The sequence below is a fragment of the Plasmodium knowlesi genome, assembly GCF_000006355.2.
Source record: "Plasmodium knowlesi strain H genome assembly, chromosome: 8".
Classification (NCBI taxonomy): domain Eukaryota; phylum Apicomplexa; class Aconoidasida; order Haemosporida; family Plasmodiidae; genus Plasmodium; species Plasmodium knowlesi.
In genome coordinates, this window is record NC_011909.2 from 1,320,116 (window position 1) to 1,342,499 (window position 22,384).

The 22,384-nt window shown below is 41.3% G+C and overlaps 9 protein-coding genes and 2 non-coding genes across 11 annotated transcripts; 5 read left to right on the forward strand and 6 right to left on the reverse strand.

Moving 5' to 3' along the window:
• Positions 1-22: 22 nt before the first annotated feature.
• On the reverse strand, positions 23-2,395 carry PKNH_0828700 (Ras-like G protein, putative; the record flags this gene model as incomplete). Its single annotated transcript, XM_002258875.1, has 1 exon — positions 23-2,395. The coding sequence occupies one exon, from the start codon at positions 2,393-2,395 to the stop codon at positions 23-25; it is 2,373 nt and encodes a 790-aa protein (XP_002258911.1).
• A 629-nt stretch (positions 2,396-3,024) lies between these two features.
• On the forward strand, positions 3,025-4,782 carry PKNH_0828800 (conserved Plasmodium protein, unknown function; the record flags this gene model as incomplete). The annotated part of the gene is made up of 1 exon (XM_002258876.1): positions 3,025-4,782. The coding sequence occupies one exon, from the start codon at positions 3,025-3,027 to the stop codon at positions 4,780-4,782; it is 1,758 nt and encodes a 585-aa protein (XP_002258912.1).
• Positions 4,783-5,671: 889 nt separating this feature from the next.
• Positions 5,672-6,757, forward strand: PKNH_0828900 (YGGT family protein, putative; the record flags this gene model as incomplete). Its single annotated transcript, XM_002258877.1, has 5 exons — positions 5,672-5,887; positions 6,004-6,074; positions 6,183-6,236; positions 6,384-6,504; positions 6,671-6,757. 5 exons carry the CDS (start codon positions 5,672-5,674, stop codon positions 6,755-6,757), a joined length of 549 nt encoding a protein of 182 aa, XP_002258913.1.
• Positions 6,758-6,956: 199 nt separating this feature from the next.
• Positions 6,957-7,679, forward strand: PKNH_0829000 (conserved protein, unknown function; the record flags this gene model as incomplete). The annotated part of the gene is made up of 1 exon (XM_002258878.1): positions 6,957-7,679. One exon carries the CDS (start codon positions 6,957-6,959, stop codon positions 7,677-7,679), a length of 723 nt encoding a protein of 240 aa, XP_002258914.1.
• A 468-nt stretch (positions 7,680-8,147) lies between these two features.
• PKNH_0829100 (ubiquitin-protein ligase, putative) lies at positions 8,148-10,909 on the reverse strand (the record flags this gene model as incomplete). The annotated part of the gene is made up of 4 exons (XM_002258879.1): positions 8,148-8,319; positions 8,459-8,795; positions 8,971-9,346; positions 9,485-10,909. The coding sequence occupies 4 exons, from the start codon at positions 10,907-10,909 to the stop codon at positions 8,148-8,150; spliced, it is 2,310 nt and encodes a 769-aa protein (XP_002258915.1).
• A 1,111-nt stretch (positions 10,910-12,020) lies between these two features.
• PKNH_0829200 (conserved Plasmodium protein, unknown function) lies at positions 12,021-13,161 on the forward strand (the record flags this gene model as incomplete). The annotated part of the gene is made up of 2 exons (XM_002258880.1): positions 12,021-12,996; positions 13,136-13,161. The coding sequence occupies 2 exons, from the start codon at positions 12,021-12,023 to the stop codon at positions 13,159-13,161; spliced, it is 1,002 nt and encodes a 333-aa protein (XP_002258916.1).
• A 684-nt stretch (positions 13,162-13,845) lies between these two features.
• Positions 13,846-14,412, reverse strand: PKNH_0829300 (conserved Plasmodium protein, unknown function; the record flags this gene model as incomplete). The annotated part of the gene is made up of 1 exon (XM_002258881.1): positions 13,846-14,412. The coding sequence occupies one exon, from the start codon at positions 14,410-14,412 to the stop codon at positions 13,846-13,848; it is 567 nt and encodes a 188-aa protein (XP_002258917.1).
• A 1,168-nt stretch (positions 14,413-15,580) lies between these two features.
• PKNH_0829400 (60S ribosomal protein L26, putative) lies at positions 15,581-16,512 on the reverse strand (the record flags this gene model as incomplete). Its single annotated transcript, XM_002258882.1, has 3 exons — positions 15,581-15,835; positions 15,988-16,100; positions 16,497-16,512. The coding sequence occupies 3 exons, from the start codon at positions 16,510-16,512 to the stop codon at positions 15,581-15,583; spliced, it is 384 nt and encodes a 127-aa protein (XP_002258918.1).
• A 999-nt stretch (positions 16,513-17,511) lies between these two features.
• On the forward strand, positions 17,512-17,585 carry PKNH_0829500. The gene has a single exon. It is a non-coding gene; the product is annotated as a tRNA-Ile (tRNA).
• Positions 17,586-18,538: 953 nt separating this feature from the next.
• Positions 18,539-18,611, reverse strand: PKNH_0829600. Its single transcript has one exon. It is a non-coding gene; the product is annotated as a tRNA-Val (tRNA).
• A 715-nt stretch (positions 18,612-19,326) lies between these two features.
• PKNH_0829700 (apicomplexan amino acid transporter ApiAT10, putative) lies at positions 19,327-20,898 on the reverse strand (the record flags this gene model as incomplete). Its single annotated transcript, XM_002258883.1, has 1 exon — positions 19,327-20,898. One exon carries the CDS (start codon positions 20,896-20,898, stop codon positions 19,327-19,329), a length of 1,572 nt encoding a protein of 523 aa, XP_002258919.1.
• Positions 20,899-22,384: the final 1,486 nt, after the last annotated feature.

The window sequence follows — 22,384 nt, forward strand, 5'->3', positions numbered from 1 at the left end:
TTTTTTTTCCTTTTTTGCACTGCTACATGATTTTTCCCCCGGCACGCACAAACCGACTCCGTCTGGAGTTGGCATTATCACAAGTAGTGCGAAAGATGAACTGAATATTAACACCTCTCAAGTGAAATTCATCTTTCAATCTTTTCTTAAAAAAGGATAAGTAGTTGTTCGGGATGTTGTGGTAGAGGTTGGTGAAGATGAGGAAGGTGACTGGGTTGGTGTTCACTTGTCTAATATACTTGAAGTTACATTTTTTTTTCCTTACCCAAGGGATAGGAAATAACTGGAGGAATCTAATTAGAAAGAGATTTAAAATAGAAGTGGGGATTCGTACGTAACTCATCTTGTGTATATGAACAATCCGATTAAGCAAATTTTGCAGGTGCATTTTATTGTTTGGGTTTAAGAAAACCACAGGTATATCATTGAAGGAAGACGAGAAGGACGATAGGAATTCATTTTTTTTCTCTTCGAAATTTGACAAGATGGTGTCTATTTTGGTTACCACAAAAATAATATTTTTTTTTTTTTTCAAAAGATAAAACATTATTTTTTTATCCTCCTTACTTAGGCTTATGGTGTTTTCTTTTGCTTCCTTTACGTACACGCAGATGTTACTTTTGTGGACATTGGTAAATACTTGTTTGCTCTCATGGTGGTACGTATCCTCCCCTCTGAATCTGTGTTGTTTCGTTAGGCTACAAGTGTCTGCTACCGTTATTTCTACATTTTTGTGTTCTGTTGTTTGGTCCTTGTTAATGTATTTTTTCCTTCCGAAGAGCTCGACTACATCTTCATCGCGCACGATAGGCCTTTTCAGGATGGCCTCCATCAGTGTCGTTTTTCCGCAGTTCCTTTCGCCCAGGATGCAGACATGCAAATGTGTGGTACCTTCCTCAGGGGTAGTGACTTCATCTTGCGTGGTATCTTCCTCATGGGTAGTGACTTCATCTTGCGCGGTACCTTCCTCATGGGTAGTGACTTCATCTTGCGTGGTACCTTCCTCATGGGTAGTGACTTCATCTTGCGTTGTACCTTCCTGAGGAGTGGCTTCCTCCGCGCCAGTGAGTTTCAACAGTTCGTAGGGGTTGACCCCTCCCTGTCCACTTACGATTGCCTGCAAGAGCCGCATCCTTTTGTTCTTCACCTTCGCGGCGACTTTCCTCTTCCGCTCGAAGTTGTCGCTCAGCGGGTAAGTGGCATCGACATCTGCGTTAGGAGGGCTGTTACCGTTGGTTACGACAGTGTTGTTGCCAGTGTTGTTGCCAGTGTTGTTGCCAGTGTTGTTGCCAGTGTTGTTGCCAGTGTTGTTGTTTGTGTTGGCTGTTGTGTTGTTGCTTGTGTTGTTGCTTGTGTTGTTGCTTGTGTTGTTGTTTGTGTTGGCTGTTGTGTTGTTGCTTGTGTTGTTGTGCTTCGTATCGATGGTCGCTTCGCCAACTGCCCCGCGAGAGACCAACTCCTTCCTCGTTAACTTCTTCAGCGACTGCCCTAAAATCCTTTCGCTCAGAAAATCATTAAACATACGCTCATCCGACTTTTCCTTTTTCCTCAGATCCACATATTTATAGAAATAATTCCTCGTTTCTTCGCTGAGCTTTGGGCGGAAGATGCGCAGGCTCTCGTCTACCAGGTCTCGCACTTGGTCGTTTGTGCAGTTTTCCTGAGAGTTACATGTGGGGTGGTCCACCTTAGCGCCATCCTTCGTCGTATCTTCATGATGGTCCCCCCCCTTGTGGGTTGCCCCCTCAGTCAATTGGCGACTCACTTCCTCCCTAACCTTCCGCCCTATGAGTTCCACCAAGTCTTCTCCCTCGTCTTTCCAGATTAATCCTTTTGGAAAAAAGACAACGTTACTAAAATACTCAAAGGCGTTTAAAAAATTGTATTTACTATCCCTTACCATCACGTCATCCTGCACTCCATGCCTTCCATTCCTCAGGACATTCTCGTCAAACATTACAGTAATCAAGTTTTCTCTCGACATGAAAATATCTTTAACAATATTATATGCTAAAATATCGCTCTCCCTAACTTCGGAATATTTTACGCAGAAAAAAATTAAGTGGCTACTTCGGATGATGTGCAAATATTCATTGATGATTTTGTTAGGTTCGTTATATCCTTCGTATCTCTTGTGGTTATACAGTTGTAGCTTCATCATCATTTGTTCATTCATCCCCAGTGTGTCTGTCATAAGGCATTTTGTATTTCCTACTTTAAATGGATTTTCATTCATGTTAATAGAATAATTTGCCTCATGGTGTACAAGCGATTCTTTGTACGTGGCGCTGAGTTGCTTCATCAGTCGGTTGTGAAGGGACGACTTGCCACTGTTCACTGCTCCCACAATGCTTATCCGGAAATACAGGTTCCTTACCACCCCCGTGGCGGGCATTTCCTCGTCAACTGTGTAGCGGTGCAAAAAAAAAAAAAAAAAAAAAAAAAAACCGCGCCACAAACACGGCTAACACAACAGGCGCATCTTTCTCGTTGATCAAAATGGGAGATGATCGGATTGGCTACCTCTGACTCGGACAACGAACCCCACGCAGGTCTTTACAAAGGGGAAACAAAATACATACATACATATATACATACATACATACATATATACATACATACATATATACATACATACATACATATATACATGTATGCATATGTACCTATATATACATTACGACACGTGGGGCCACGGATTGCGGCACGCCACCCAAATTCGACGAGAAAAAATGAAAAAAAAATGAAAAAAAAAAAAAAAAAAAAAAAAAAAAAAAAAAAAAATATATATATATATTTTTGACGCCACGGAGGAAAGGAACCCCCGTAAAGAGCGAAATGCCCCCAAAGGGGATTAGCACCAGTCCCTATTTGGAGACGACTTAAAAATAATTTCAACTTTACCTATCATGGAAGGAGGGATATATTTATATATATATATATATGTTTTACATTGCAATCCCTTTGCCCAAATTGGAAAAATAAAATCCCACGTATATACACCCCCCCCTGTGAAAGCGCTACATGAAGAAAAAAAATAATCTTCACTTAGTACAGAATTTGGTGGTACTCCTTAGGGAGAAGAGCCCAAAGGACAGAAAACATGTTCCGAGTGTAGACGAACAGAGAGGGCTCCAAACAAGAAAAAGCATGATCAATGGAGTTCATGCTATTAACGGTGAGGACTACGCTAGGAGTAAAAATGATGAGGAGGAAAATGCCATTATCTTTCTCCTTACCCGGATGGGAAATGATTTACTCATACACGATAACTTAAATATTTCAAGGAAAAAAAAAAAGTTCATTGAGGAGAGCCACTTGGTTATACAACGGGACGGTAACTACGTCAATGTCCAGAGCAGAAACAATTTGCTCTACGCTGTGGCTTTGCATTGTCAAGAAAGGGAGGCCAAGGAGGAGAAAACAACGAAGAAGAGAGCAACTGGCACCACCAGGATCACTGAACGAAATAATTACACGCGTGTACTCGCCGCACTCAAATACGCCAGGGACAAATTTAATGCAAACTTGAATTACTACGTCAGTCTTGCAAATGGTGAGTGGCAAGTGAGGAAGATCCACCTGCTGGACTGTAGCCAGATGGTGTGGGATTTTCAGTTTTTTAAAGATGACCTAAGGAGAAGGATAAAATACGCGCAACTATCAAAAAGTGTATGCTTTGTTTTATCTCCTTGTGTGCTCATTCGGGAGTACGCGTTGTTCGTGTCTGGTTTAATAAGGCGTCTGGGGCGGGGCTCTCAGGGTGCTGTGTTTCACGTGGTGGAGGAGGAATGCACAGGGGCTACAGCCATTGGTGAACTCGTGGCCGATTCGGTGGTAGGTAATGTGGTGGATATCCCCCATTTGGAACCAAACGACTGTATCCACCTCGAGGTACAGCAGAAGACACCCTTCCATCAGCAAATTTGGTTCATCCTTTCTCTCTTGAAGGAAGAATACACCAACCTACGAAGTATCTACCACTTGGAACACTACACGAAAATCTTCCTACATAACTGTGAGAAGCTAAACAGAAGATCCTTCATTTCTTTTTTAAAAAAAATAGACCACCTACACGTGCATGCAGTAAATTTGAACACCCTCTTTGGTTTGTATTTTAGCGAAACGGAAGAGAATATATTAAAAGTTTTTCGAAAATGTGAGCGCCTTTCCAAGCAGACCAGCCGAAGTGTCTGCCTGGTGATTGACGGGATTGATGTGGTGGCTCGGCGACTCGGGAAACGCCACTACGGTAACGGTGATGATGACCACCGAGATGGTAGCCACGATGGTGACGATTCAGGGGGAGAAGCCAACGACAACGGTCGGCTCCTTACGACACTCTTGCTGTGCCTGGATAGCATAGATAACTACACAGGGCGGAGGAGGCCGCCTCGGCGGAGAGCAGCCGAACAACGTGAACAAAATAACGAAGGCAACACAAAACACAACATATGTAAAGACGAAAACACAAGGAGAAGGATGCAAAAAAAAAAGCATTCCCCCGAGGTAGACCTGTACGAAGAAGATTCAGATAACACGGCGAAATCTTCAACGGATGGAGGTACCAAAAAAAAGCATAAGAGAAAAAAATTAGCAACACATGTAACATATGACATTAAGCAGTTGGCAAAAATTTACAAAGAAAAGCGCATTCAGCTGATGCGAAGGAAAAAAAAAAAAAACATCAGCATTATTGTTTTAAGCGATCTGGATTTAAAACATTTTGACATTTCTCTTACGAGAGCAGGGCGTTTTTTTCATTTCATAAAATATAGCTAGCTTTTTACAGTTATGAAGTTTTTTTTTTTTTTTTTTTTTTTTTTGTAACCTACTCTGCGTTTGCCATGTGGGGGCGGGTGTATGGTGCGCACATTTAGGATAGCATCGCTGGAATACCCATGCATATGCTTTTCATGCTTCTGATTATGCGTACATGCCGGATGCACCTACGCACAAATGGGTGCAAGCCACTGTGCAAAGGTTCTCCAACTAAACACACCCACAACCTTTTTGTTCATCTCTTTAAAAAAATCCTTTTTTTTTTTTTTTTTTTTATTTTCTCTTTTTTTTCTTCTTCGAATTATCTGCTTGCGCTTGCTTACGCCTCCCCCCTGAAAAAATAGCGTTATGGCGCAAAGCCGGCGTGTGTTGAGTATGGTGTTTCTCACAACTACCATCCCGCCGTAACTCCAAAGCCTTTTTCCCCTTTTCTATTTTTTTTGCGGGGTGAACCAACACGGGCTCGATTTTCAGATCAAATGAATATACCATTTCGGTGAAAGAAGAAAAAAAAAAGTTGAGCGATAAAAGGGGGAAAGATAAAATACGCCACACCATTGCGAAGCGAGAAGAAACAGGACAATCGCTCTCCCCTAGGTGTTCATCATACAGAGGAGACGAAGAAAAAGAAATTTGAAACGAACAATTTTGGGGTCTTCCTTATTTTGTTACCCCTTACCAAGTATACACAAGCACCATTGGCGAATATGAAAATGGTCTTCATCATGATGGACCCTCCCCTAATGTGTATTTAACTACTTCCTATCCCATGTTCGCGCATGACAGGTGTAACATGCGTCTGTTGCACCGCCTCTTTTCCCATCGCTCTACACACACATTGACACATGTACATATATTTGGTGGCGCACAGACCCATCCGTAGAAAAAAATGAAAGTGAAGATCGTACTGATGTTGTTTCTGTTTTATGTGGCAAATGCAAATGTACTTAGCAAGAATTCCAACATTTTCAAGTTTAAAGCTTTTATTATTCCCTCACAAAATATCCGATACAAAATTTTAAACCTACAAAACAGAAGCATTAAAAAGATTAAAGAAATCCAAAAGAGCTTCAAAACTAACATTTTTGTGAGCAAACAAATCAAGGTAAAGCTACACGGGGGTGCATCGCGCGTGCCTACGTCTCCTACATACATACTTCTCTTACCCCTCTGTGTGTACATGGCACTCCCCAATTCCCCCCCCTTCTCTACCCCTAATAGGATTTCTCTAAAAGAGTAGATGCTTTCAAGTTGCACCTAATAAGCAGCCCTACCCTGTCCATAGCTATTAAGTAACACATGAAAAATATAATGTTCGTTTTAACGCGCGACTTCTCCCTGCTCACATTTCCTCACACATATCAATCGCAACATCATTCCCCTGTCCCTTCCATCTGCAGATATTTTAAAGATAATGTAAAAATCTTGAAGTTGTCCGCTTTGCACTTCGTGAGGTAGGGACGGGTGCACCTATATATATATGTATGAACATATGTAGATATATGTGCATACACACGTGTAACATTTGGGATTGGTACTGGCATTGACCAAAAAAAAAGCGACCTTCAAATCCCCCACTTCTTCCCCCTCCCCTTTTGCAGAATATACAAATTTATAATTTACATCAGATGCCTGCTAGAGTGGTTGCCCCAAATCAACCCCCACCTCAACCCCTTTTCGTACATTTTCACCTACACGAATAGCTACGTCCAGTTTTTCCATGTAACTAGCCAAAAATGAAAAAAAAAAAAAAAAAAAAAAAAAGAAACACACACACACAAAAAGTGCAAAAAATGGAAAAAAAGGAAAAAAAAATATGAACAAGTCATAAAAAATAAAATGCACCATTCGTACGCACCCCTTTTTTCCTAACAACCCCCTACCGCAGAAATACGTTCCAAACGTTTTTGGAATAGACCTGAGTGGTGTCTTTTCCTGGCTCTTTCTCGAAATGATTGAGAGTTATTTGTCTTAGAGAATTTGTCCCACTAAGCAGTTTCAATGGTATCAAGGTTGGTAGCGCATTAACAGGAAGAAAAATTATTTTTCTGTATTCTTATAATTGTCATACAGTTGCAGAAAGATTGTCCTATAATAATCAGCAGTAGCCCGGTAGGGTCCATCTTTAACAGATAACATACAACGTAGTGGGAGAAAATTTTGGAGAGGAAGCCATGTTCCGATCGGAGGCGCACTTCCGCATGTTAACCAACCTGCGCTTTCTGGAATTACAAAAGTTGCTCCTAAAAAGGTTTCAAATTTTCAAGAATGAAGAAATAACTATTCTGAAGAAAGATAGCATGAAGACAATTTTGAACGAATGGGCTGAATTCCTAACGAAGGAGCAGAAAGGAACTAATATTACACACATCCCAGATGAAGTGTTGCAGAATAAAAAGGTGGCTGACATTTTGAGGGACGACATTGAATGCAGGTGGTTGGTTGGTCGGATCAATGTGGGCAATAATCAGGAGAGTCCAGTCGGTACTAATGATGTAAATAGTTCTTGCAGTGCTGCCCTTGCGCGGAAGGGCACCGCTCTGAGCAAAATAGACCAACTGCACTTCGACGAGTACCCAAACTTGTTCCATTACGAGTATCCGCAATTCCCATACAACTATTATGACAAGAAAAAAATGGAGAACTTTTACTCGCTCTTAAAATTCCCTTACAATGATATTTTAAAAATTTCGAAGATGATCAAGAGGGATGTGATATCCCCGAGTGGTAATGCTGAGGAGGGAGAAATACTGCAACAGGGGGGGAAGGCGCAAAGCGAGGTGTTGGAATCCACGCATGTGGATGTAGTTAATGATGACTTCATGAATTACTCTAGCAATAGTTATGTGTATGCCCCATCTGAGATGGAGACGTCGAAGGAGAATTACCACGAGTAGGGGCAAACGAAAAAGCGACCGATAGGCGCTGTGGCTCGTCACCGCCAAGACGCAAAAATAGTGCACCCCTGGTTGTTCATCATGAGCACATTAAACGTTCAATTTTAAAGCGAAATGAAAATACAAATGTCAAATTTTTTCATAAAAAAAAAAAAAATAAAAAAAAAAATAAAATAAAATAAAGAAATAATGACTACCCTCCTCTCGCTTGCATACAATTTATACGCAGCGGGGTTTGGTGTCCAAATGGGGCGAATGTGTTTTGGCCAAGGAAATGAAACCACATGAAGTCACTCCCTGAAAGGGGGCAACATAATATCCGTAACTGACTGTCCACATGTACGCCAACGGAGAATTTGTTTTCAGTTTTTTTTTTTTTTTACTTTTAAAATTGCTATCCTGCGTAGGTTCCGTTTTGGCGGATTCCCTCGCCGATGTTTTACAGGTCTTTCGCTGGTGTTTCACGTGCTACTCCCTTTTTTTCTGTTTCGTCGAGTAGAAACTTTTAAAAAGTAACTTAAATTTACGAAAGTACAACAAGGAGCTTTCCAGGATGGTTCTTATTTTCTCCACCTTCGTGCTGTTGGAAGGTTTCTCCCTCGTCCTCTGCTTCAGAAAGTAATTCAGGTATTTGAGGGCCCTGCGGTAAAATGGGAGCAAGGTGTTTGTACATGTGTGTGTGCCACCGTGGGAATTGTAAGGTGTTCGGTGGTAGAACAAACGAACGAAACATAACCCCCTCTTGCAGGGGTAGCTACGGAACAGTTCGACAAGCGTACCTATCCGGATCCATATTCTTTTCATAGTATACAGAGAGAGGAACGAGGTTGCGCAAGTCTCCCTTGTTCAAACCCAACCTGTGGTAGCTAATTGCCACGCTGTCTTTATTCTCTTGTTTGTATATATTTCCAATTTCGTACAAGGCTTTGTAATTGCCCTGCTTATACATGAGGTGCAGCATCTGCATGATTTTCTCTGGCTTGATGAAACTGTTGAACCCGTTCGTTCGGTAGATGTATATTAAATTGCTCTGTGCAACCTCATATCCTTCATACGCTGCCAGGGCGTAGGTGTAGAAGGCCTTTATGTAATCCTTCTGTACGTAATAGTTCATGCCTGCGGGGAGAGGTACGTGTATTTAGCGAGGTGCACACGATATAGTGGTGGCACGATAAGGCGACGACATGATAATAAAAGAGCACGATAATAAAAGGGCACGATAATAGAAGCGCACGATAATAAAAGCGCACGATAATGTGGGTGCATCCCCTCTAGAGGTTCTCCCACTTACCTTCCCTAATTTGATTGGTCCACATGGTACTCTCTGCGACGAACTTGTAGGACAGGGCGGCATTGACGCAGGATGCCTGCACCCCTTTTCCTATTTCGTAGAGCTGAGCTTCACGGAAGTAGGCCTGCACGTAGCCCAGGTCGGCCGCATGTTCATACAACTTGAAAATGGTGCGGTACACGATGTCGGCGATGTGGTGTTTCTTTATTGACACATCCAGGATAATTTCCGCAAGGAAGAAGAAGGCTTCTCCATAGTCGTGTTTGGCTGCCTCCACTAGGTACTTGAGCGCTTGTTGCACGTCTCTGTGGCCATCCACGAAGTAGTAGATGTAGCCGAGGTAGCACTTTGACTCCACATCTCCCGCGGCGGCGGCCTAAGGGTAAGGTGGTAAACAGAGACCAATAACGGGTAACTGGTAAGGGGTAGATCCACTCATCAGTGAAGCAATTTATACTATACGTGCTCCACAAAGTCGATCCCCAGGAATTCCTGCTCCTGGAACATTGCTTACCTTAGAAAAACTTTCGATGCTTTTCCTCACGTCCCTCTCGGTTCCGTAACCATAAAGATAAATGATACCCATCTCCTTCTGCGCCAGGGCGTTGTTCTTCTTAGATGCCTCATTAATATATTCAAATGCTTTACTAAAATTCCGTTCCTCTTTATATTTCTTTCCTAAATCGTACATAGCCATTACATCTCCTCCCTTTATCTGTTCGTTCAGGAATTCCAACACATCTTCCTCGTTATCCTTCATGTTGTTTATTTCATTCTGTATGCTTAGGTTGTCTACATTGAGTACATCCATTTCGGAGAGGGGCACGTTTATATAATCTGCGTTCATAACATTCTCCGCTACGCTCTTGTAGAACTCTTTTGCCTTTTCACAACTGCTCTTGATATTAATACCATAGAGGTACTTGTAGGCTATGGCTAGAACGGATGGGGTGTAGTTCTGTGCGCATGCCTGTAATTCATATTCAATTGAAGTTTTGATGTGCGTATTGCTTGTCCTATTATTGTGGCTAGCTGGAGGGTCAGTATGTGGCAGGTTACCGTTTCTGTTACTGTCGTTGCTAGTGGCCTTTCCCCTGGTGATATTCTTCCTTTTCGGGTTTCTCATAATTATGTGCGTTTTTTTCTTCTTCCCAGGAGGGCCCCCTTCCTCGTCCTTCTCATCACCATGTGAAAGGCTGCTCCTCTCCTCATACCTGTTACCACCCTTGTCACCACCCTTGTGGCCACTCCCATCCCCCTGCACGTTGAAATCGAAAAAATAAAGGAAAGCTAAAAAGTGGAGAGCCGCTGGGTTACCCATTCGACTAGCTCTTTCCAAATAGTGAATGCTCAATTTTAAATTCCTTTTGTACGAAAAAAAATAATTCTGATAACCAATGAAGTGTATTTTTCCTAGTTCATAATAGGAGGATGAAGTTATTTTATCTTTCTTGTGGCGGATGAGTTGTTCAAAAATATTTATGCTCCTGTTCAGGTTTTTCTTCCTATTGTTTAATCCGTCTTTGAGCTCCATAGCTAAATTGAACATTTTGGATCTTTCATCCTCTCCGTCGTTGCCACCTCCCTGGTTTTCCTGGTGGCTTTGCTCATTTTGTCTATCCACGTTGTGGTTACTACTTCCGAAATGATGCACCTGACCACTTGGCACATCGTCGTTCTGCTCATGGTCACTTTCAACACGGTTCTCCACCCCCCAGTTGCTTTTCAAAAATGCCGCGGCACTCTCCAGTGCACTACCTTCTCCAGGCCACTCCACCCGTTCGGCTTCTCCCCCCCATGTCTCCTTCAAGTCACCCCCCACATGCGCATCCTTACCGCTAAACAGAAAATTGGTGTTGTTCACTATTACGTTATACCCATGGATTGTCTTTAGAGCGTAAAGGAGCAGTGTGGCCAGAGCAGAAGGAATTTTTATCATAATCACTTCCTGGGCACTTGACGGGAAAGGTTTTTTCTTTGCAGGCAAGAAGGAGGATGCATTCCTCTACTCCTTTGTCATGTCGCTCAGTTGGGGAGAAGGCAGGCGAGCAACACATATATATGTGAGGACGGACACATGTCAAGATGCTCTCATGATAATGTACACATAACAGAGGGGTTGCCACCACGTAGAGTAGTATGTATTGATATTGTTATTTCTACGTGATGATTCCCATAGAATTAATATGCATAAGCTCCACCGCGGGATGCCCTAGCGCATATGACAGTTCCACTCATGAGGCAGCTGGTAGGTAAGGTAGAAAAGTGAAGCTAAGTTAAATCACGCAGTGCCACTCCGTATGATGTCATTCTGTCGCTCCGCGATTAACGATTCACTCTCAAGGATTCATTCACCTCGGAAAAAGAAGGAAAAAATTTAAAAAAAAAAAAAAAAAAAAAAAATTTTATGTTCATACAAAAGTATACACCGATTGGGACTGACAAGGAAAGCCAAAGGTTTGTTCATCCTTTGATGTTCATTTCTCTTTTCCTCGGCGGAGTGTCCCCCACAATTTGTGTCGCGCCTCTTGGCCCCGTCCTGCCCCCCTATCGATTCGATACAAAAAAAAAAAAAAAAAAAAAAAAAAAAAAGAATGCACAAGTTGGTAACCTACGTAGGGGCTGCTTCTCATCTACCGAAGGAGGCTCCATGCAACAGACCAAAAAATCACACATTGAGAGATGCCCTTAGCTTTGCCGCCGATAAATTGACTAGTGCCTCCTACATGGACGAAGATTCACCGGCAAGGGGGACAAGGTAGAACGAGTGTGAGAGAGAGTGCAAGTGATCCTTGTTCTTCTTTTCCCTCCCCTCGGCAAGAACACATATTTTAAAAATGATCCACTAAATTGAATACAGGGATAATTTTCGTGTGAAATGCCGCTGCGCTTAGCGATGAGGGGGAGGATCGACCAGAGAACCCTCCCAACTCCAGACTGCAATGCGATAACGAAAAAAAGTGTAACTTAAAAAAAAAAAAAAAAATTTTCTTCTTTTTTTTTAGCCATCACCTCCCACCTCAGCGTGATATACTTCTCCACTGCACGCAATGACAAGTGGAAACCAAAATGGCCAAGCAACGGACGAGGCGGAGGAAGAGAATCGAGATGACTTGTCCATTTCACCAAATGAGGAGGAGGGAAACGCTGAGGGAGGGGACTCCAGTGAGAGGTGCGCAGTGGAATATCCTCTTGGAGAAAGCCAAGGAGAAATCAAGGTAAGGGTAGGCAACAAAGAAGCAAAGGAGGAAAAGGTAGCCAAAGAAAACGAGGTGATGCCTCCGCACAAAGATGCCACTTCATACGAAGCCACTCTCCAAAAGGAGGATGGTTGTGCGAATAGTGATAACGCAAATAAAGATGACACAAAAGAATTGGTAATTCAAGAAAAAGGGGAAGGACAGTCCATCGTGCAGTTAAACGACGGTGAAAATGCAACCGGTGAAAATAGGTACGGTGAAAGTGCAACCGGTGAAAATGCAACTGGTGAAAATGCAACCGGTGAAAGTGCAACCGGCGAAAGTGCAACCGGCGAAAGTGCTACGGAAGACGCCCCCCTCAGTGATATCTCCTTCAGCGAGGATTTCTTCGACCAGGCGTCTCAATTTCAAAAGGCCCCAGAAGACCCGAAGGAGCAGAACCCAAACCAACTAGCAGATTTATACAAGGAGATGAAAAAATGCGAGGATCTCTTTTTGAGCCACTTCGATTGCACAGGAGATGACTCCAAAACAATGGAGATGATAAGAATCGGGGTGGAAGCAAATGAAGAGAGACAAGAAAAGAAATGTAAAGTGAATATCCCCCAGATTAACTTCACTTCCATGGAAGCCATTTCTCAGTTCATGGTGAACGAGGACATGTACGACAATGATGATCCACCCATCGAACGACAACTTTTCGAGCACGTCAAACAATTCACGCAAGAGCAGAAAAAAAAAAATAAAAAGAACAAGATGAACAAGTACTACCTTGGGGTTAGGAGTTATCTGAATACCTTACCGCCCAGTATGCACCAAAAAATTTGTAAGTCGTCATTTCGTTTTTATCCCTTCGTGGGTTTTCCCTATGCGTATAGGCTGTCTCCTATACCCGTGTGTGAGTGCCACCACAATGGCATTGCCACAATCGCACTTCCATACCATAATACATTCCCCATTCGCAGTTAGGGAGTACCGGAAAAACTTTTAGCCACGGAGGAGTTCCCCTCAGATGAAGACATAACACGTTGGGAAGCCAATTCCAAAAAAAAAAAAAAAAAAAGAAAAAAAAAAAAAAAAATGAAATGAAAAGAAAAAGAAAAAGAAAAAGAAAAAATATTATTAAGGGGATGACATTCACTCCACGTACAACTCAGTACCATCTGAATGAGCCTCATGTTTTCATTTGAAGTTCTACATGGAAGTATCATCACGTTGAAGAGTTAGCAATTTTTTTTTAAAGTGAGGGGATTATCACTTTCTACTTTTTTTTTTTTTTTTTAGGAGTAAATTATAAGATCTCTGTTATTGAAATAACTGGAGTTGCACTTGGTAAGAAGAGCTCTCCCTCGTTTGTAATCCGCATTGTGATTCCATGATGAAAAGTCTAGCGACTTGCCCCGTTTCCCCCATTTTCTGGGATTTACCGAGGTGGAGTTATCTTCACTGCGCCTGGGATATGCCAAGATTCTTTCACCTTTCATCCGTCTAAGGGGTAGCTCCCCTTTTGGCGTCGTCTTATGTTCTTTCCTGTGGTGGTGATGGGTGAGTTTAGACGCATATCGTTTATACGTCCACTTGGAGATCGCTCCCCCCTCCCCAAGAGGCAAGCAAAGAAGGAAGTAAAAAAAAAAAAAAATAAAAAAAAAATAAACGTAGACGAATTTTTCTCTGTTCACCTTGTTGGGACTTTCACATCTAGTGGATCATCACTACCCCATGAAGAAAAAGGTTCTATACGTTGTGAGTGGGACTTCATCGTTGGGTAATTTTTTTCCCCTCTTAAATAATTTTCTTGATGTTTATCTTCCTCTTTTTTCCTAATGGATTCGAAGAGTTCTAGAAAATTTTCTTGGCTATGCGGAGCAATATCACCAAAGGATGCAGATTTATTAACGGTAATATTGTTTGCTTCTCCTAAAGGGGGGGGGGAACTACTCCCCCTTCTATGCCCCTTTGTAAAATCACATGTATTATGAGCATAGCTATTTTGTGGAAGGCACCTTTCACATATGATGCTTGCCTTTATGTTGCTCCGTATCATGGTGGATGATGTGAGGAAGGATGTGTCAGTGGTTGCTTCTTCAGACTCATCGGAATCACTGTTTGTGCTAGTGGATGGGATAGACAATATACTTTTCTCTTTCTGTTCATTCGTTTTGCCAATCTGGTCTGTTCCTTCTCCACTATGTTTTATCACCCCTTCATAAATAATTTCGTTGACTATTGCGTCCTTCCGCATGACCCCTTTGGAGACGTTCCGAAGGGCTAATTCCCTTTTCTCTTCATCATATTTCTGTGGTGGGGTGAAGGGAACGAACTTGGAAAAAATGAGGAAAAATTTGGAGCTCTCCTAAACGGAGTGCACGGTCTTAACACGCATAGAAATGGTAGCTTTCGCAAAATGGGTGGAAAACCTTTCGCTGAAAGACGCATATATTCCCCCCCATGGTTACGAGCGTTGAATAGCGGGATGAACAAAAAAGAAAAATCTCGAATTGGGCGCAAGGTAAAAACGAATTGCTCAATACGTTCTATCACACGGGATGCATCCCTCTTTGGACAAAAGAAAAAAAAAAAAAAGAAAAAAGCGTTGTGTTATAATTTTGTCTACTTGGAAGATTGCAACAGTGCAGTTTTTCCGTTTCGTGAAGCAACAACATTATGCCTTTTTCACGCAAATTTACAAAACGGTATGCAGAAGTGCGGGCGGTATTTTAGCTCCCTTCTTTCTCGAATGCGCTTGACAACTTGTTCACGCCCTTCTTTTGGCGAAATTGGAAAATTCAGAGATATATGCGTCATCCTGGTGGAACATCCCCCTGTGGCAACTTAATCCTCCTTTAACTCTCCTTTGCTAGTGAGCCAATCGGAAGAACGCTGTAAACAAAATTTACGAAAATTTTCCCTAGCCAATTTGACCTATTTAGATCGTTGGACTTTTATGAACACTACAGATTTTTTTTTTTTTTTTTCTTCAGCTAGCCACAAATTTGTAGGAAAAAAAAAAAAAAAAAGCTAGCCAGGGGGAATTCAAAATTACGTAAGTTGCACACACGGGAAAAAAATCAACATTTCGCTAATTCGTAGTTGCGTAAAATTGGCGAGCAAGCACCATAACAACGTTGTACTGTTTTCCAATTTCGAACGGCGCCACTTTTCAGAACGCACTTTCGAGCAAATAGTGGCCCCTTTAAAATTTACATTCCAAAAGATTTAAAATAACCTGACCCGTTCATAAGTTTTTTAGGAAAAAAAAAAAAAAAAAAGGCAAATAAAAGGATGAAACTCTGCAAAATTGCGCTAAACCGCCGCTAACATCCTAACGACGGGTGGTACATTTTCTTGGGTCCTTTTTCCTTCGGGCTTAACTGGTATGGACGACGCTTAAAATGGACACACGATAGGCCTTATATTTTCTCCTTTGGTGCCTTTCTGTCGAGGATTTTTTTACGGTTCTTGTCAATTTTCAGTTTGGTCAAGATGACGTTGCTCGGGTGAATACCAATGAAGGTGGACTCTCCGTTGGCCTTTTCCCTGGTTACTCTTTCTACGTATATTTTAAATCGCTTTCTGTTTATCTTCACAACCTTTCCTTCTCGTCCGTGGTTGTGTCCTCTGCAAATGAGGACTTCGTCGTCCTTCCTTACTGGGAGAGCTCTCGTCTACAGGAAGGAACAAAGTAAAATAACAATAAAATACGTGACGATACGCGATTCTGGGGTGTCATGATGAAAGAATGTCCCCCCCCTCATGAACATATAAAACACAGGCATACATTTTTTCAGGCAGCTAAAAGGAGGCCTAGCTCTCTTACCTTATATTTTAATCTCAACTCTTTTGACAGTTTGGAGGACATAATTTTCCTTCTAAGTCCAGCTGGCGCCGTGAAATGCGCCTTTCTCATTTTCCTTCGGGAGGAGGATATTCCTAAAGGAGGGGGGGAAGGGACGGGTTAGGAGGGTATAGCAGATGCGCATAGATAGCGAGGTGGGAAACACCTCACACGGTGCGCAGATACGTAGTCACACGAGAGAGGGCGCGGCCCGAGTTGCAAAGCGGTGTATAGAAAGGATTACAAGTGTATGCACGAAAAGTACATGTATGTTTAAGTAACTTCTCAGAGGGCAAATGGCAATACGGACTTGGGGCATCGTTCTAGGAAGGTACTTCCCCAAACGGCGCGCCAACGGTCATATCCACATAGTACATTGCAACATCACGCATACACAATGATTTCATATACGCAAATCGGCGAGTGGCCCATCCAAGCGCTGTGATGGATGTACGGCTCTCTCTCCACCTAAGCAGTGTTTGCAAACTTACGCTTGTTAAACTTCATTTTGGAAGAAAGGGAAAATTTTATTTAGGCTAAAATGGGGATTCTCTTCAAAAGTAGGTAAAATGGATGATGCGGAATTGTTTCCTTCTTAAAGTTTTTTTTTTTTTTTTTTTTTTTTTTTTCCTTTTCCTCTTATACAACTTTGCGTTATATATAGTTAACAATTTAGAGGTAAAAAAGAATTTAAAAAAAATCAAGTCAACTGAAAACAATTTTTTCTTTTTCTTATTTATGTGGAAATGCGCGCTTTCAATTCAAGTTCGATTGGTCGTTCGTTTGAATAAACGCAATATTATTATTATTATGTATAATTTTTATGTACAGGGTTAATTATGCACGTTGCGGCGTGTATGCTTTTTTGTGATCATGGGCAACTGGCATTTAAAGGAAATTATTTTTGGACGATGCCACAATGAAAATAAAAAATCACGTGCGCGATCCCAAAGAAGAAGAAGGAGTGCCCCGCAAAGGAAGTATATTTAAGCATAAAATATGTTATGCCCTTAGAATTCCAAGAGGCTGGTAGCTTATTTTCTCTTTTCCCATTTGGATTTTCATACTTTTTTTTTTTTTTTTTTTTTTTTTTTTTTTTCCTGTTCATATAAAATGTTCGTTACGTGTAGGTGAAAATTCCTCACCGGTTCGCTCTAGCATCCACTTTTTACTTCAACGGGGTTGAGCTCGCAAAATAGTTTGGTGGATACCCTAGTGGCCGATCGCATCGTTGCACCTTCTTGTCGCTACAATTTATTTGCCACGATGGATGATATTGTTATGACCTTATTGGAGGGGTAAAAGAGGAAGTTAATAATATATTCAAAGAGGATGCCATTTTTTTTTTTTTTTTTTATCCGTACCTTGAGAAGTTAATGCACGGGAAGGGGAGCATACTATATAAACAAGGCAGGGTAGCCGGTTTGCATACTTTGTGCACAATCTTAATTTGCCGCATTTTTTTTCTTTGGAAGTATGGACTTCTGGTAAGATAACATATTCAGAGGTCCTATAGCTCAGTTGGTTAGAGCGTACGGCTAATAACCGTAAGGTCGGCGGTTCGAGACCGCCTGGGACCAAAAAAAAAAATATAATTTATGTTTTATAAATATATTTTTTAAAATCATTTTTTTAATTTCTTAATAATAAATAATATATAGGATTGTTGTGGGGCTCCAATATATTCATTTAAAAAGTACCTTTAGATGCTTCCTTTTTTCATTATATATACATCCCATCATATGAACGAGCATTCCAAGACGGAATGTAAAATTCAAATTAAAATTTACGTGTAAAAGTAGATATACTATTATATGCCTTTTGTTTCTCTTTAAAATTTCACTGCATGTTTACCCACGCATAAATTGACGGAAAAGACCTTTTGTTGAATTGACAAAAAGAAAAATAAATCGGGCTTAATAACTTTTCTATATAATGGAATGTAAAATGAGCTTAGGCTAAAAGGAAGGCCACTCGATTTGTTTACACCCATGATATTTGCTCCCTCACGGAAAAGGAATAATATAGGAAAGGAAACATGAGACACTCCCTCATGTTCGATGTGGATGCCTATGAATATATACGCCCAGTTTCCAGACGATGCCATTAAGAGCGACAAAATGGATAGAGAAAATGATAACTTTCGTGCTTGTTACCACGTCGCCCTTAACATTGGATTTTTCTCTGAATAGGGTTTCTCCCGTGGCGTCAGACCACACTACATTTCTTCTCACCAGATGCGTTGCCAATGCGTTCAAGTGTAGGTGAAAGCATAAAAAGGGAAAAACCAAAAAAAAAGGAATACGTGTAGTACGAACGGATGGGTGAAGGCCATAAATTAAGAATCACAAGAAAAGCAACGTTAATGACGATGTAGTGTGAGGTCTCTTTCCTCTTTTATCCTATATAATAAACATAAAAAAAGAAATCTAAATATGTCATTATAACTCCTTTTTATATATGCCTTCTGTAGTACGGGGAGGGCCGCAATTTGCAACATAAAACTACTTTTTTTTTTTTTTTTTTTTTTTTATACGAGCACCGAGGATCGAACTCGGGATCTTTCGCGTGTGAGGCGAACGTCATAGCCACTAGACCATGCTCGCTTACATATGATATTTTCATCAGATCCATAATAATCCAATCCCCCTGTTTGCGCCGCTTAGCTGCTTCCAATTTTCTTAATTTTCCTTTTTTTTTTTTTTTCTCTCTCTTTTTTTTTGGGGGAAATAAATTCCCTTCTTTATTTTCCCCTTTCAGATAAATGGGAATTCTCTTCTCTTAAGTTCCAATGCCTCTTCATGTTTTAATCATCCTGGATGTCGTTATGATCATTCTGCCACGTTCCCATGTTGCCCTTTTTTCAGCTTCCTTGAAGGGGCATCTTTCCCACCAGTGCCCCTTCCACAAAGTTAGACCTCATTTAATGTATGTGAGGGCAACGCCGACATCCGTTCTAGGGGCCCAGGGGTATCCCTCATAGCAGGGTCGGCCTTCCAAAGCCAATTTGACGAGGAACACGACAGGGCAAACTACTGGCCCCCTAGTTGGGGTCACCAATATTTGGAAACAAATTATTCATATTAACAAATAGGGGAAATGAAAAAAGAAAATGTTCATTTTGTGGAATTTCGCCTGAACGGTGCAGGTTAAAAAGAAATAAAAAAAAAAAAAAAAAAAGTATAAACAGCTAGCAAAAACGCATGTGTGCAATTTTTTTTTTTTTTTAACAAAATAGCTATCTTCTATGCAAACAAACTAGGAGAGGTAAATTTTTTCCCCTTCTCCGGGTGAAAGCATCAAGAGAAAGAGCCAACCAGGTTATATATTATTTTGTGTCACTTCGGAAGTGTCTCCCTTGGTCGTCATGAACTGTCCACTTGCAGCCTTCTTCTTTATGTAAAAAACGTGAAAAAGAAACAACAACACGTAGGAAAGAATGACCATTTGGATAAGCATCTGGGAGTGGACAGGCCCCCCGTAGTACTTAATATATTCGAAAGATTTAAAGGAAAGGAAAAAAGCAACAGAAGCGAATGCATTAATTATTCCAATGAGGACTGCAAAATTGTTTTCGCCAAATACAGTCGACATATACATGTACATATGGTTTGCAAAAAAACTTTGGTGAAAAAAATAAATGATCAATGATAGGTATCCAACCAATACACTCGCCGTTTTGTAGTAAACCCAAGTTAAAGAAAAAACTGAAATCCCCAGAATTAAATTGAAGCTCATAAAGTTGTATATGCTTATAATATCAGCTATTATGCCAAATACTAAGGTGATGATAAAGCTTGATGGCAACACGAGGGAGTATATATTTAGCGTGTCTCCAAATACGCTATGTTCGTAAATGTCAAACAGGGAAAACATAAAGTAGCAAATGCTGAACGTTATGGTGAAAAACTCGATCACGATGAATTGATAAAATGGCGACTTCACTTGGTTCTTCAAGACATCCAGGTGGATATTTCCGTACACCTGGGTGCTCTCCCTGTTCGGTGTTATTTGTTCGCTGATCGCCACATTATCGCTAGTTTTTCCTTCTCCCCTCTCATCCAGTAAATTCGCAATAAAGAATGAAGGGACGACACACACCAAAATGTAGAGACCCACCACTACGGTGATGTTGCTTTCCCCTTCAAATACGTTAAGTGCGGCTAAGAGCACGTTGCCCACGAAGAGGCTTAGCACGGCAAGGGAGGACATGGTACTGATGAGGATGTAATTTTTGTTCTTCAAAATATTTTTTAAGGCACCTAGTTTACTTTCACCCCCATAATTTGTCATCTCCGCGTGGCCCTTTTCATCTGTGGATTCGACACTTTTGTGTGTCCTTTCCCCTTTTTCCACTGGATACTTCTCGTTCACATAGTATATGATGGGTAGGTATGAGTTGTCAGACCCGATGCCGAAGCAGGCGAATGCCAAGTTGAAGAGGAGTGAAATGGTTTGGAACCCCCCGGGGAGCAGTCCCAGGCCATTGGACCTTTCACCACTGGATCCATTGGGAGAGTACCCTTCCATATACCGCTTCGAATATAAAAGAGCAACGCTCAGCAGCGTCCATCCTGTGAATAAAAAAGAGAAGGCCACACGGGATACGTACTTCTTCTTGGACATAACATTAATTAACATACTTCCAATAGAACCAGAAATGAACTGAATGATTAACCCTGACACTAGCAAAAACTGAATATAGTTTTCCTGCTCCTTGCATACAAAGAAGTCCCCCCCCATTTGGTTACTCTGTCCTGTGCACAGCCATTCGTACGCTCTATACCTCTTAAACAGAAAGGCAATAAAAATATAGTTCTGATAAACTATCGCCGTGGTTGCTATGCTGTACATGAACAGGGGGATGGTAGTCTTCCCACTTGGCCGCCCCATTTTTCCTTCCTCCGCGGTTATGGAGTTACAATGGGTTGCAGTGAGAAGGGACTGCTTTGGGGATTTCTCTCACCGTGTTATTAGCTTTACGTAGTTTCTCCCTGGCTACTCATCTTTTGGTATTTTTTTCGTATGGCTGTTTTTTTTTTTTTTTTTTTTTTTTTTAAGATAATTATTTCCATGTATATCCACCAACTGGGCGTTTTTTCTTTTCCCCCTTTTTTCGGGTCAAGCTTGGTGATTTTTTCGCCCCACCTGAATTACTCCCCTGTGGCACATGTCAGTGTACGCTTAACTGGAGGGTAAGGGATCCATGCGTAGTGAAGATACATTATTCGCGTTCTCTTTTTTTTTTTTTTTTTTTTTTTTTGATGAATTTGTTTCCCTTGGCGCAATCCGACCCATCCGATTGTTCGCATGTTATCGAACAGTTAAGGGACCCACCGGTGGAAGTTTAACTTCTGTGGAAATAGTGTGTGATGGATGCATTCTGGGGAGTAAATCCCTTAGGAAGGTGCCATGTGGAGATATAACAATGTATGTTGTTATGTCGGCTGATAAGAATGCACACTTTAACGCGAACTTAAATTTTGCTTCGAACATATTCACAACTGCGTGGTTGTATTTATGGAAGAAGGATGACTGCCCCATTTTCCACTGCACGCCTGCAAAGTGGGCTAAACATTATTTGCTTGGCTCCCTCATGTGTTTAAGTGCCATTTACATCACATCCTGCTTATGATGTTGCATAGTTTGGAGAGTGAAAAAGATATAGAGGGAATTCTGTCGCTCGTAGCTTGCATCCTTTGGTAGATTTAAAGAAGGAAAACTGAAGGCGCAGTCTCCACCATGTTGGAGGAGCTCCCTTTACGAAGGGGAACAACCAGTCATAGCTCCGGTAGCCACGAGTGGTGGAGTCACCTTTTCCTTTTTTTGTGCATAGAAGTATGTCTTATCTATTATGAATAACCTGAATATAGTCCAAAAGAAAAAAAAAAAAAAAAAAGAAAAAAAACGATCCGGTGGAATACGCACTTTCGCACATTTCAGGTTGAAGGAGAAGTGCGTCCGCATGTATGGAGCAAATATGTATGAATGGGACGTATGCGGGGAAAAACATATTTATAGAGATATCTGAATATGTGAAGAAGTAAGACGAGTACAATCGTGTAAACTTCGCCTCGTTTTGTGACCTCATCGTTGCATCACCGTTAGTTGGAAAATAAACTATGTGTAATCATACACATGGTTCCGGTGTGCATACGTGTCTGTCGTGCGTGCGTATAGATGTCACTCACTTATGGAGCGACAAAATTTTTTCTTAAGAAAAAAAAAACTCCAGTTGTGCTTTCATTTGCGTAGTAAATTAACATTTAAACTGGATCACCCATGTGCAACTCCTGGGGGGCATTATCCCCTCCGATATCCATGCAAAGCGAGCACACCATACGTTCAGGACTCGCATCGTCCATTTGTTTTCGTACCC